Raw genomic sequence first — 13814 nt, 5'->3', positions numbered from 1 at the left:
CCCCCCTCCCGGATGGGGGGAAAAAAAGATGTCAGCTCCTCCGCCGTAGTATTGCTCCTTAAAAACCCCTCTCTCTGAAAATGACATGCCCTCGCAATGTAACTCCCAACTCGTACGCGGAGCCCTTGGCGGCGCCCGGCGGAGGAGAGCGCTTTAGCCGGAGCGCAGGCATGTATATGCAATCGGGGAGTGACTTCAACTGCGGGGTGATGAGGGGATGCGGGCTCACGCCCTCGCTCTCCAAGAGGGACGAGGGCAGCAGCCCCAACCTCGCCCTCAACACCTACCCGTCCTACCTCTCGCAGCTGGACTCCTGGGGCGACCCCAAAGCCGCCTACCGCCTGGAACAACCTGTTGGCAGGCCGCTGTCCTCCTGCTCCTACCCACCTAGTGTCAAGGAGGAGAATGTCTGCTGCATGTACAGCGCAGAGAAGCGGGCTAAAAGTGGCCCCGAGGCAGCTCTCTACTCCCACCCCCTGCAAGAGTCCTGCCTCGGGGAGCACGAGGTGCCGGTGCCCAGCTATTACCGCGCCAGCCCGAGCTACTCCGCGCTGGACAAGCCGCCCCACTGTGCCGGGACCAACGACTTCGAAGCCCCTTTCGAGCAGCGGGCCAGTCTCAACCCGCGCGCCGAACATCTGGAGTCGCCCCAGCTCGGGGGCAAAGTGAGTTTCCCTGAGACCCCCAAGTCTGACAGCCAGACCCCCAGCCCCAATGAGATCAAGACCGAGCAGAGCCTGGCGGGCTCCAAAGGCAGCCCCTTGGAGAGCGAAAAGGAGCGGGCCAAAGCCGCGGACTCCAGCCCCGACACCTCGGATAACGAAGCAAAAGGTAAGGCCGCCTGGGCCGTGGCCCGGCTGGAATGCTCGGTTATTTGGTCTTCCTGCCCGGGGCGGGAGGAAGGGAGAAGGTTGGGCCGCGGAGGCCCTGGTCCTGGACGGTCCTGGCAATAAGACCCCAGATTGCGACTCCTGTCTGCTGAGCGCCAGGCGGGAGGCGCGTCCTTTGCCAGGGAAGGTGAGCGGCCAAGTGGAGGTGCCCGCAGGCTGCGGCCGTGGGCGCCAAGACCCGGCCTGGCGCGCACCGGGGACCGCCTGCAGCTGCCCAGGCCGGATGACCACTCCCAGGCCTGTGCTGGGTTTGGTTTGCTTGCTCTACGCTGTTGTCCTGGTGGGGGCTGATGTCCCCCGCTCAGGTCAGAAGCTTGCAAAAAGCTTAAAATGGCGATCTTGGGTCAGGGACTAAGGAAGACTGGGGAGAAAGGAGATTTCGCTTTATACTGTGTTTTTCCAGTTGAAAATTGTTTCCTGTGAAGCGCGATTTGTTGTTTGTGTGTCTCATCTGTGCGTGTGGTTTGGGCTCCTGCGGTTTGGGGCCGGGCCGGGGCCTAGGGCGGCGGGGCTGGAGCGGAAGAGGTGGAGGTGAAAGGCTGCCCGCCGCGTCCCTCCCTCCCCCAGACGCCTAGCCTGGGTATGGCGTTGGAAAGGGGCATTTGGACTGTTGTAAGTTTTTTGTCTCCCTTTTAATTTTTTTTCTTTTCCTTTTCTCTGGTTAAATTTGTTTTTTTCGTTGGTTTCTGATAGCTGCTTACAAATGAGTGGTTGGGAAATTTCTGTGTGAATGGCAAGGAAGTGTGGCTTTAGTTGCTTTGCATTGTGATTTTGGTTTGAGAGAAAGCTTAGTCAGAGTTCAAGCTCAGGGTTCAAGATTCATTTTTGCTGCAGGAACTGGAGGCCTTCGGGACCTTTCTCTGACACCTGGGGAAAGAATGTGGAGGGAACGGGAGCAGTGGAGTGAGGCTGAGGAGACTTACTCTCCCCGAAAAGTTGGAGCCAAAAGCATCAGGAAGGCCCAACTGGGAGGGGAGGAATAACGCTGCTCCCCAAGGCACTGGCTCCTGGGCGCTCTATATAAGAGGGGCTGCCTGGGTGTTGAGGCGGATGGACTAGTTAGAGCTGAGCAGCCTGGATCTTGTGGTGCTTTGTATATGGATGCGGCACACGCATGCCTGGCGACCTGTGTCACACTCACACACACCCCTCTCACATGCTCCGCACACACTCACGCATGCCTGCGCACACTCACACACTCTCTCTTTCGGGGGGGGCAAGGGCTAAGCCTCCCTCCCCCCGGTTCTCCTCTGCAAAGGTGGCCTTGACAAATTACCTCATGGAGACCCTGGCCAGAAGATCAGGTGTGTTCAGGATTGAGCGTGAGGGGGAGAGTGAGGCACCCACACCCACAAAGCCTTCATGGTGGCATTTGTGCAACATGAAAGTTTAATTTTATACCCTTTCCTCAGACCCTGAGCTTGGTTGGGGTGTAGATATGTAGGGTAGGAAAAGCTGTCCTAGCCCCACCAAAAGCAAAGTCAAGGTTAATAAGTCCACCTCCTGACTCAAACTGCCCCCTTTCTGGTAGGCTCCATTTTCTCTCCTGCCCTCCCCACAACAATCTAAGTCCTCCCACCCCAACTAATCCCTCTCAGTCCGCTCTTTGCCTCTGCCCTTCTTGCCTCCCCTCTCCCATTTTGATGTCTCCACCTGGCCAGAGGCAAGAGGGCTTTCGGCCAGACTTCACCATTTGTAATTTCTTCCTTTCCTCCAAAACCCAACAAACCTAATAAGAAAATAAACAAGACAGAGTTAGATGTGAAAAGCCTTTAATAATTTGACTTGGAGGCTTCAGGTGCAGAGGTGGGAGCAGAATGAAGGGCATTTGGATGTTTTAAACTACAGCCTCAAGTTTGCATTTTTTTCTGGTGCTTCCTGGTTCCCCTGGGCCCCCCCCCCCTCCCCATCAAGATGAGATCCCAGGAAGCTGGCGATTTCATTTGGCATTTGGGAGACAGAGTGCAGAACCATCAGCAGAGTCCTTTGCTGGGTGCCCATCTCTGGTCTCTGGACTCTGGGTTTTCCCCTAGAAAAGATGGCCCAGATCTCTTTTGCTGCTTGAAGAGTAAGGCCGGTCCATTTCAGCAAGAACATGGTCCAGGGAGAGAAGCTATCAATAAGATAATGGGAAATACACACTCTACTTGTAGTATCTCCTTATATAAATAACATGTCTGCATATGTGTAGGAGAATGCTTCTTTGCAGGAATACTACACACATACATGCAGGCATCCATCTCTACGTAGACCAGGCAGGAGATTTCCAAGAGGCTGCATTTCCTCGGGATATCTCTCTCCCTTGACCTTAGGTCCTATGGCCAGGGCTGTTGTCCGAGGACCTCTCAGCATGCCCCAGAGCTGTTGCCCCTGACCTCTGCTGCCTGTACAAGTTCCCTGGCCTCAGCGGTTGACACCCGGGGGAAATGGCCAGGAGAGGAAGCGCTGGCAATGGGAGATCAAATGGGACAGTGTCATTCTGTGGCACTTCAGGTGGGAGCAGGGACTGGAGGTCTGGTATGGGACAGCTGCAATGGCCACTGGCTGCAGAGAATGGGGCGCCATCCCTCCACTGAGTTGAAAGGGGTCAGAGCTCTCTGGGAATTGCTCTAGCCAGCAGGATGGACTCTGCCACCCAGTCTGGGGCCTGGAAAATGCTTTTCCTTCTGGCTGGATTTTTCCAGAGCTGGAATGGAGCAGAGAGGAGGGAGGGCCTGGTGAGGTTTCAAGTGCCCACCAGGGTCAGCAAGCTGAGGGAGTGGGGAGTACTCAGAATCTGCTAGGTCAAGGTGGACTGGGGTAATTTAAATTTAATAAATGCTTTGGAGGCAAGAACCTCCTGTCTTTCTCCCCTGTAAATCCAGACCCCAAAGATATTCTAAGGGCCCTGAGCCCAAGAGGACCCCACCAGCCAGCCCTGTGGAACAAGAGCAGCTACCCTGTATTCCATCAGCCGCCCCACAGCAGGCTGGCAAAGGCTGCAGCATTCTGGAGGGCTTGCCTCTGCAGGGATACTTATGTAAATAATGTTATTTTTAACAGAGGAGATAAAGGCAGAAAACACCACAGGAAATTGGCTGACAGCAAAGAGCGGAAGGAAGAAGAGGTGCCCCTATACTAAACACCAGACGCTGGAATTGGAGAAGGAATTTCTGTTCAATATGTATTTGACGCGAGAGCGCCGCCTGGAGATTAGCAAGACCATTAACCTTACAGACAGACAAGTCAAAATCTGGTTTCAAAATCGCAGAATGAAACTCAAGAAAATGAACCGAGAGAATCGGATCCGGGAACTGACTTCCAATTTTAATTTCACCTGAGCCCTTGGCCTCCCTTCCTCCTCCCCTCTCCCCCCACCCCTTTCTTCCTTTCCCCGCCCCTCCTCCCTTTGTGCCTGGTGGTATATTTTTTCCCTCCCTGAGTATAAATGCAACGCGCCTGCAAAAAAGGCAAAGACCTCAGACTCTCCTTCCAAGGGACCAATGGTTCGTGCTGTGAAGATGCGTCCACCTAAAGCATGAGAAATGGGGTGCAGGGGTTTGGGGTGTGGCGTGCCTGCATAGATAAGGGTGGGAGTGTGACTGGTGTGTGTGTCAACCCCTCACTCACCCACGCACTCACACACAGCATCCTGTTCTCTATGCAAAGTTAAGGTCTAATACACCCAATTGGGGGGAGGGGAGAAAGAGGACAGAAATGAACCAGAGAAGGTCTGTAATCTCACAGAGCACAGTCAGAATTGCTCCTTTCTTGCTGTATTTCCTCCTTAGAATAGACGTTTTGGGAAGTTCGGCTAGTGTTTGTGTGTCCATCGTAGCACCCAGCGCCTCCACCAAACCCTCTCCGTGTCTTTACCTCCCAGTCGCTCAGAGAATCTGCTTGAAGTCTTGTATTTGTACTGCTTTCTTCATTTCTCCCATCCTCCTAGCACCCCACATCCCCCAGTCACTGACATCTGAAAATTTCCATCCAGAGGAACAAAAAATTTAAAAATAGAGCATAGTGAAGCAAAGACAGACACCCCCCCCCCCCATATCACCCTGTCCCTGTCTGGCAGTTGTGTTATTTAAAGATATTCTGTATGTTGTATCTTTTGCATGTAGCTTCCTTAATGGAGAAAAAAAAATCCTAATAAATTTCCAGAATCATAATCCTCAAATGGGTGGTTTTTGTATTTAGTGGTTTTTTTTAGCGACACCCCCTCCCTGAAGAGGCTGAGTGTGTGGATGTGTGTGTTTTGTGTTTGACTCATCTCCTAGAGCCTTTCTAGAGCGTCTCTTGGCGGGTTTAATGTAAGTGAGAGACCATAACGTTGATTTAAATATTATCCAGGTGACCACAATAAGTCAAGGTCATAAAACAGTAATGTCAGGACGGTCTTGGTGCGCGCGAGAGGTGGATTTTATGATCTGCAAATATAATGTGGTGCTGCAGTAAAAGATGCATTTAAAGGTGACTGGAGGAGGGAAAGAGGCAGAGAGCAAACTGCAATCTTGAGGAGCAGACGGATCTGATTGCCTGGGGTGCTGGGCCAGGCACACCCCACCGCTGCCCGGGGGAACCCCAAGAGCTCCCCACCTATCCAAAGAGAGGAATAAACTTAACCGCTGGAGGGGGACACGAGGAGCTCAGCCATCCCCCTCCCCTCGACAGCAGCAGCAGAAGCGCCGGCAGCGGCAGGAGGAGGAGGCGGCGACAAGGTAGGAGAAGCGGTTTCTTGTTCTTCTCTTGGCGGCAGAGTGGGGACCAGCAGCGTCCCCAGGTGCCCGGTGCACGGCGGGCAGAACAGGAAGGAAGGAGTTGTGGGCACCCGAGCTTTCCGAGAGCCCGGGCTTGCTTGTGGACTTGTGGATGCTGGCAGCGGAGGGCAGTGGCCGTGAGCTCCCTTTCCTCCCCTCCTCGGCCTGTTGCTGTGGGGTCCAGTGGTTAAACGGGTAAATTGGTAGGTTTTGGCTTCTTTCTCTTCCACTGGCACTTAGGGTTGCCTCGAGGTTGACACATGGATCTCGATGTCGCTCAGTCTGGCTGTCTGCTGAGGGGAGCAGAGGGAGGTTGGGCTAGAGAGGGTTGGAGCTTGACGCTTAGGTTTTTCTGCTTTCTGCTGGTTTGGATGTGAGCCTTATCCAGGCTCTCGGGCCCCACACTCCCTAACCATGGGGCTTTGCCAGGCAAGTGGCCTGATTTGGAAGAGGCGCTGGAGCACAGGCTGTGGTTCGGCTACCCACAAACGCAGGGAAGCCAGAGTTGAGCTGAGAGGGAGAGGATCAGAGGGAATCTAGGAGGAGAGTGCGGAAGAGCCCGATGGGCAAGACAGGCGACCCAGCTCAGGAGTGGAAGGACGGACACTTGGGCTTCCCCCAGGGCCAGGGCCAGAGGCAGGGGAATGGGTCCGCTTCGGTGCTGGAGGTGGGGCGTGGGTTTGGTGACTGGAGGTCCCATTTCATCAGCATTTCCCTGAACGTTTTTGCTTGGACCAGAAGCTGATGAGGCAGTCAGACCCCTACCCACCCAGCCACCCTAAGTCTACTCTCTAGTCTTTAGGGAGGTTGTGGGGGCGGAAAGGGGGACGGGGCTGAATTTCTTCCTTCCCCAACCCCCTTCCCTTCTCCTCCCGATAGATGCAAAGCTGAATCTCCCGCCCTGCTCGCTCAGCTGATCTGTGGCTTAGGTAGTTTCATGTTGTTGGGATTGAGTTTTGAACTCGGCAACAAGAAACTGCCTGAGTTACATCAGTCGGTTTTCGTCGAGGGCCCCAACCCACCTATCCAGCTCCGTCCCTCCCCTGTGGGCCTGCCCCACAGCCCCCTTCCAGGTAGGGCACATTGGACGCAGACTGAGGAGGGCAAGCTGTGAGTGGGGCCAGGCCGGGCAAGCCTGAAAACCCCACTTTCTACAGTCTACTCCTCAGCCTGTCCCAATCCCTGGGGCTCAGGGAGAGGAGTTTCTCCTGCAGCTATTGTTTCCTGGACTCAGCTGATGGAGACAGACAAAGACGGTCTAGCCAATTCCAAGGAAATTGAGGAATTTGAGTGAGAGGTGGTCTGGCAGGCCAGCCAGGGTAGGGCAGGGTCATTAGGAGAGAGAAGAGCACAGAAAGAGAAGGGAGTCTCTGGAAGGGTTAGTTTCCCTCACCTGCCACCTCCAAGGAAAAACTATGCCTCCAGAAGGCTGGGGCGAAGCTTCCCCTTAGAAAAGTGGGGTTCCCGGGGCTCCCAACAATTGGGGACCTCTGAGCACTAGCTTGTTCACCTTCCCTCCCCCTCTATAGCTCCCTGCCCAAAAGAAGGGCATAGTTAGGGTGTTAGTAGGTTAGAGGAAAGCATCAAGTCCAAGTAGAAATGCCCCCCCCCCCCACACACACACACACACACTCTAGGAAACATTAGGGCAAGAATCTAGCTAGCTCTGGTCTCAGTCTAGCTGTCTGTGGCCCGCAGGCCTTGGGCTGTGGTGTCTGTGGCTGTCAGGCAGCTGCTTGTCTTTCATTGTGTGGAAATGTCTGGGTGAATGGAGGCTGCCAGCGCCCACCTTTGCCATATTGTTGGGAAGGCTGTTGGCTGATGCCAGGGAAGGAGGGGAGGAAATGAAGTGAGAGAAATCTGAGCAATGTGAAACTTTGCAAAGCTGCTTCCCCTTCTTCCCCATCCACCCCTTGGCCTTGGTTCCTCAATTCTGGACCCTGTTGCTAGAGAGAAGCTCTCAAAAGAGGTTACTCTGCCTGTGGAGAAAAAGGGGGGGGGGGGCGGAGAATCCAGGAGAGTGGGGAGATATACCCCAGTTCTCAGAGAGACTGGGAAAGAGAAAGCCAAAAGGAGGACAGGTTTTCTTACTTTGGAATTATTATGATTATTAAAACATTATAAACTTTCAGACAGGGAAATAAAGTCACGTCCCTGTAACAAAACATATACATGGAGTTCCATATTCTTGCAATTGTCTGCTAGGGGATATTTGTAACCTTGTATGAGTGTGGGTCTCTGTTTCTACATCTCTGTCTCCTCTAGGCTCTCTCAGATCCCCTATATATATTTACCTGCATGCTCATTTACTTTTCTCTATGTTATACAAAGAGATTTATTTTCACCCTGAGGAGAAAATGGGAATAGAGCCTCTCTTCACTCCAGCTGAATTTGTCAGGTTGACTTTCCATCTGTTCCTTAGCCATTTGTAGGGGGAAAAATATCTTCCCTTGGATGGAAGTGCTCAAATCTCTCTATGGCTCTCAGGGAATAGGGAGGTTTTCAGAGAGGAAGACCAGCTGGTTAGAGGCAGGCAGAGGGACCCGCTGTTTGGGAGCCCCCAGCCGTCTCTGAATTTTCAGGTTGCCAGAAGCACCGGCCAGTTGGATGAAATGAGTCCCCAATAAAGGCGGGTGCTCAGGAGTGCCTGCCTTGGAGACTGGGTCCCTGATGGGCCGAAATTCACCAAGGAAAGTCTTCTGCGCTTTGGGTCTCTCTGCCTCCATTTCTGTTTCAGAGCCCAAGAGCTGATGGGGGCTGGTCACTGAGCCTTGGGTCTGGGTGTCCAGCCCAAAAGAATCCTGGTGAATGGGGTGAGTTCTCATGGGGCCAAGGTGAGGGCCAGTCTGATGGCCAGCGTCTGCCCCGAGGCCCCTGGGGCCATGGATCATGGCTAAGGTGGTGGTGATTATTTATTCGCTTCGCTGGAAGGGAGTCTTCAGAAGAAACAGCGTGAAGAGGAGGGGAAAAATTATCTCTCTCGTCTGCAGATATTAAGATGGATTTTTATTTCTTAAAGGACCCTCCCCGCCGAGAGCGCATAAGCGTAAACTTAATATATGCTCCACAGCCCAACTCCAGAAATCGCAATAAAAGTTAAAACCTCCCCTACTGGTTTTTTTTAATTATGATATGGGAAAGAGGAACAGGATTTATAGAGCTGAACTCTCGGCATGTGAGTGTTTAAGACTTGTGGGAGAAGGAGGAAAAGGCAAGAGCTCGCCAAGGAGAGCCTGGGGCTCCGAGATCTCTCGCGGCTGCGGGGGCTCTGGCTCAGCCCCGCCGATCCCGGATCCTCGGTGGCTTCCCGGGGACCCTGGCTCCCCTGCACCATCCGCTGGGGCCCCAGGCCTGGGTCGACGCGGAGATGCAGCTCTTTTCGGAAACAGGTGAAGGGCGGCGGCGGCGGAGGGGGCTTCCAATGGGCGCGTCAGGGCGCCGGGCTTTGTGTGGGTCCGGTGCACGGGAGGAGGTTTGCAGCCCGGGGCCAGGCGGAAGCCCGAGTGCGCCCGGCGGGCGCCGCGCCTGGGAGGGGGGTCGGGCGGGCGTGAGAGCGCAGACTAGGTGGATCGCGTGTGTGCCAGCACTTGGGCTGCAGACGGAGCGGAGCTGGCTCCCCGGGCGGAGGCCCGCGGCGAGCCGGGCAACCGGATATTGAGTCTGTAGGAAGGACCTTGAGGTCTGAGTGGTGTTCGGGTGGCCGCGGCGGCGGTCCACAGTGTGCAGCTCGCCGTGCGTGGGGCGCGGCGGTCCTCGTGGGCGAGGCAGCAGGCCCCGCACACCTCCGCAGGGGCAGGGCCGTGGCCAGGACGTGGGAACCGAGGCCAACCCAGGCGCAGAGCATGCAAAATAAAGGCAGTTAAGGGTCTTTCTTTCTTTCTTTTGCACATAAGGATGTCTTTTCTTTTTTCTCTCTTTCGGAGATACCTGGATTGGGTCCAGAACAGGTTGCCCGCGGGAGGGCCCGTGAGCGGCAGCGCGCGAGGGAGGGAGAGAGGGAGGGAGGGCGAGACAGAGGGAGGGAGGGAAGGAGGGCGGGCGGCGGCGGCTGCGGTGGCCGGGGCTTCCCTCCCCGGGCGGGAGGCGGCTGCCCTGCATCTGTGGCCGTGGGGAGCCGAGGAGCAGGTAACGAAGGCGCTTCCCGAGGCGGGATTGGACCAAGCCAGAGGGACCCAGTCCTCCAGGTCTCTGTCCAACGCCCTGGAGGGGAGAGAAGGTAGGGAGATCGGCGCCCACCGGCCTGGCAGAGAGGCCTCAGGGAATGTTGAACCTGTATTTGATTTCAGGCTCACACTCATGTTGTGAGTCCGTCTGCCTCTGGAGATGCGGTTTGCCTGTCTGTCTGTCTGTCTGTCTGAGGCGTCCCACACCCTAGGCTCTCCTTCCAAAGGCTGAACAGTTTGGGACAATTGGTCGGAATGTGCACTTTCATTCATTGCCTTCTCTGCAACTCAGTGGGGCTGGTGGCTGTGCCCCTAAGTTGGAAGGGAGCTTGAGCCCAGCCTCCTGGAAGCCAGATCCTCTGGTTCCCTCCGCCTGGGGCTGAGTTCCGGCTCCAGGTTCGCGGGTTGCCCTGAGGTTGGAGGCCAGACAGCTCCCAGTCGCGCAGGGAGGGCGGGGGAGAGACCAGCGGCTCTGGCCCCTTAATTGTACCCGTATTGTCTCTCCTTTCGCCACCTCCGCTTCCGCAGTCTGGGCTCCAAAGTCACTGCAAATTTCCTTGCGACACACACATCACAGAAAGATCAGGTAACAAGTCGCCAGGGCCATGGGGGCTCCAGGCAGGGAGCACCCCTAGCTCCGGGACCCTCCCCCTCCAGCCACTCCCCAGGCTGGGAAGCGAGACCGGTTGGGGGAGCCGGAAATAGCCCCGTTTGCTGCCGGGCGGCGGGGCAGGGGGCCGGCGGGCGTGCAGGCCGTGGCGTTGATGGGGCCAGGTTCACAGGCCCGCGGGGGTTCGCTCCTGCAGGGCGGAGGGGCCGGACTCCCGGCGCCCGGGGATCCCGATACCCACCTGGGGTGGGGGCAGGACGCGGTCTCCTCGCGGCAGGCCAGGAGGGCTCCGCTTCTGCTTCCAGCGCAGGCCTTAGCCAGCAGGAGTTGTGTGTGGGTGTGTTTTTCCCAACAAAGAGGGACCAGGAGAGAGAAGGGGGGAAAGTAGAGGGGAACCAGGGAGGGGGCGGGGAGGGGGAGAGGGCAGCGAAGAGGTGAAATGAGCCCATTTCAGGGGGAGATGGAAAATGAAAGCAAATGGAGCACAGCCTCCTCCTCGCGGGCGGTGCGGACGAACCCGGGAGCGGCCTCCCCGCCTGCGGCGGCTGGGATAGCCCGCTGGGGGCACCGGGGAAGCCTGTTTTAAATTTAATCCGAACTTGACGGTGTGGATTGAACCGGAGGGAATTTAAATCACTAAAAAGGAGGCGCAGGGCGAGGGGAGAGGATGCCTCTAACCTGTCTGCCTGTCTGCCTGTCCTTCCCACGGCGGTGCTGGCTTGCTTGCAGTCCTAGCTGCCCAGGTTTGAGGTGATGGATAAGGCTGCCCCTCCCCCTTAGGGGGCTTTCCTGGGCCCAGTGGGATCTTTGGGGGTTGGAGGGAAGTTCTAAGAACCAGAGTAAGTGCAGAGCTGCGAGCTGAAGCTGGGGTGACCCTCTCCACAACAGGGGTTCCCAGTAGCCTCCCATCTCTTGAGTTTCCCCCACTTGCGCTGAGGAAAATTGAAGGGGTGAAAGGGAGTCTTGGAATCTGCCAGGGGATTCAGTAGGAGTAACTGAACCTGGGAAGACAAGCCCCCACTTCGTGGTGTCCCCACATCCTTGTGCTCCCTCCCTAGAGGCCTGGATTTGGGGGAGCCTGAAAATCTGCTTCAGAGCCCTGACCTGCCACCCTACCTCCAAATACAGAGAATGGGGTACAGGCCATATGCAGTTGTGGAAGCACAGGGACCTGGGCCTGAACTCAGGGGCTCCCAGCCTCTTCCAGCCCCCCCCCCCTCCCTCTCCAAGGCCAACTCTCTAAGCAAGGCCTAGGCAAAATGGGGTATTGGTGGGGAGGGGGCTGTGGGCGAGGCCTACTTCCTGATCCACAGCTCTGTCTATGCCTGAGTAGGGAGGGTCTGAGTTCACGCTCTATAACTAAGGTGACAATCTCCCCTCAGTTTCATGGGGAAATTGACAGCAGCAGGGAGTGTGGGCCGGAGGATTTCAGCTGTGATTTCAGCTGCCCCATGCTGCTGCCTCTGCCGGTTGGGCAGGGCTGAAAAAAAGGCAGTGGCCAAAGAGGCTAGGAGAGAAAGGGGCATCTGCTCGCAGCCACTCTGCGTGAGAGCTCTCCCCCAAAGCAGAGGCCCATAGAAGAGGTTCTTCAGGAGTATCTTTCTTCTAGAAAAGCTGAAATTGGGGCCGATGGGCCCTGTGGTCCCGCAGAGATGCAAAAGAGGAGCAGGGCGTGAAAGCTCCTTCATCATGTCTTCTTTGCTCCTTGACTAGAGCACGGCTCAGCCCCAGCTGCCTGGAAGGCTGCCTGGGCTGAAATGGGGTTCTATATCCCAGGAGCCTAGTGTACCCACAGGAGCAGGACGCTGGGAAGGGCAGGGAGAAGGCCTCTTCCTCCTTTGTGTCAGGACAGAAGTGGCCGCTGTGCCTGGAGCCTGTCCCCGGCAAAGGCCCGGCAAGCAAGCGGACTGCACAATGCCATGGCTGCTCCGCCAGCTCTCTATCCCATCCTGCCTGCCTATCACCGCCCTTCCTCTGTCTTGCTCTCTGCACGCCTTCCTTTCCCTGCTCTCCTATCTCTTTTCATCTTGCCTCCCCTCTTTTCTTTAATTCTCCCCTCGCTCCCTCTTTTTAGCCTAATCCTCCGTTTCCTTTCCTTCCCTCCCTCCTTCCTTCCTTCTTTTCTCTGGGCCTGATGCCCTGTGTGTTTCAGTTTTTCGGTCTCAGGCTGTCTCGGGCTCAGTCTCTTTCAGGCTCTGTCCCTGATGTCCTCTTGGTCACAGTCTGGCCCCGGGCCCGCCAAAGGCTACATGTCTGCCAGCAGCCGCCCAAGAGCTGGTCAGGGTCCCCAGCCGCCAGGGCTGGGGGGAGGTGCTGACGGCGCTAGGGATTTGGAGAAAGCCTCTGCAGGGGGACTGGAACCTCTTGTCTTTTCCTTGAACTAGTGAGGGAGAATTTTTGATTGACAGCTAACCCAACTCCATCAAGGCCAAAGAGATACTCTGTTTCTTGCTGTTATTTGGATTTTCCAAATCAGTTTAGTCTGGGGGAGGGGAAGACAATCCAATGAGAGCCCGAGGGCGAGGAGGTTGAGCCCCCCCCCCTCTGTTCTCCCCAGCCCTTAGGCACTTCTCATATCGTGCCCCCCTTTCGTAGAAATCCCAGCCCCGCTTGACCGAAGGGAAAGAGCTGGAAAGGGGGAGGAACAGGGACGGGGGATGGGGCCTAGAAAGCTGGGGTTAGTGTTTGGACTTCACATCTATTCTTCCCCCCTCAACTTTCCTCCTCCCCCCAACATACATACTACACTCTCTGGGACACCTCTCTCCAGTCCTTCTCTCGGCCCCAGTGGAGACAGGTTGGCCTGGGTGCAGGAGAACCCGCCTGGGCCCCCACCCTGGCGTTTGTTTGGTCCCCTCCTGGGGACAGGAGTGGGAACGAAGGGCAGGCATCTCTGATCTGGAAGCTCCTTCCTTCCCTGCTGCTTCAGAGCCTCCTCTCAGCCTCAGCTCCTGCCTTCTTCTTCTCGCACAAACTGGGACTCTTTCCTTCTGACCCTGAAATTGCATCCCTCCTTCAGACTCGCTCTGCCATGCCTAGGGTGCATCTGCCTCTGGGGACATCACCTGCTCTTCTCCCCCACCAGCCAACCTTCCTACCCCCTCTTTTGCACACTCATCCTGAGAATTTTCTGCTTGTCTAAAGCCCACCTTTACTAAGCCACCGTGGGACAGTCCCACGGAAAGCAGAGGACTGGGTACCAAACCCCAAATTCAAACAGGAGGATAACAGCCAACTTATTGGGGGAAGGAAGCCTGGTTGTCTGTTCTTCCCTACAATCACACGGCTTCTCCAGAATTCCTGTGTCCGATCCCAAAGAAACTGCTTTCTCCCAGCCCTCCGTTGCCTTTTTCCCGTTCCAAAAACAGCCTACAATTTTATTTAATGAAAGACACATTTATGAACAATCAAA

At 55.9% G+C, this 13814-nt stretch overlaps 1 protein-coding gene across 1 annotated transcript; it reads left to right on the top strand.

Moving 5' to 3' along the window:
• On the top strand, positions 1–5041 carry HOXC10 (homeobox C10). Its single transcript, XM_070407726.1, has 2 exons — positions 1–831; positions 3933–5041. The coding sequence occupies exons 1-2, from the start codon at positions 81–83 to the stop codon at positions 4208–4210; spliced, it is 1029 nt and encodes a 342-aa protein (XP_070263827.1). The 5' UTR covers positions 1–80; the 3' UTR covers positions 4211–5041.
• The last annotated feature ends 8773 nt before the right edge of the window (positions 5042–13814 follow it).

Source organism: Myotis yumanensis, unplaced genomic scaffold, assembly GCF_028538775.1.
Source record: "Myotis yumanensis isolate MYYU_CA2020_CCGP unplaced genomic scaffold, mMyoYum1.0.hap1 SCAF_3, whole genome shotgun sequence".
Taxonomy (NCBI): Eukaryota; Metazoa; Chordata; class Mammalia; order Chiroptera; family Vespertilionidae; genus Myotis; species Myotis yumanensis.
Note: the sequence above shows the minus strand (reverse complement) of the source record. Positions and strands in the feature narration are given on the sequence as shown.

Bases quoted from the DNA above. Each gene is read 5' to 3' on its own strand.
- HOXC10 (XM_070407726.1), top strand. From the start codon at position 81: ATGACATGCCCTCGCAATGTAACTCCCAACTCGTACGCGGAGCCCTTG. The intron at 832-3,932 runs GTAAGGCCGCCT...TATTTTTAACAG, and splicing joins CTCGGATAACGAAGCAAAAG to AGGAGATAAAGGCAGAAAAC.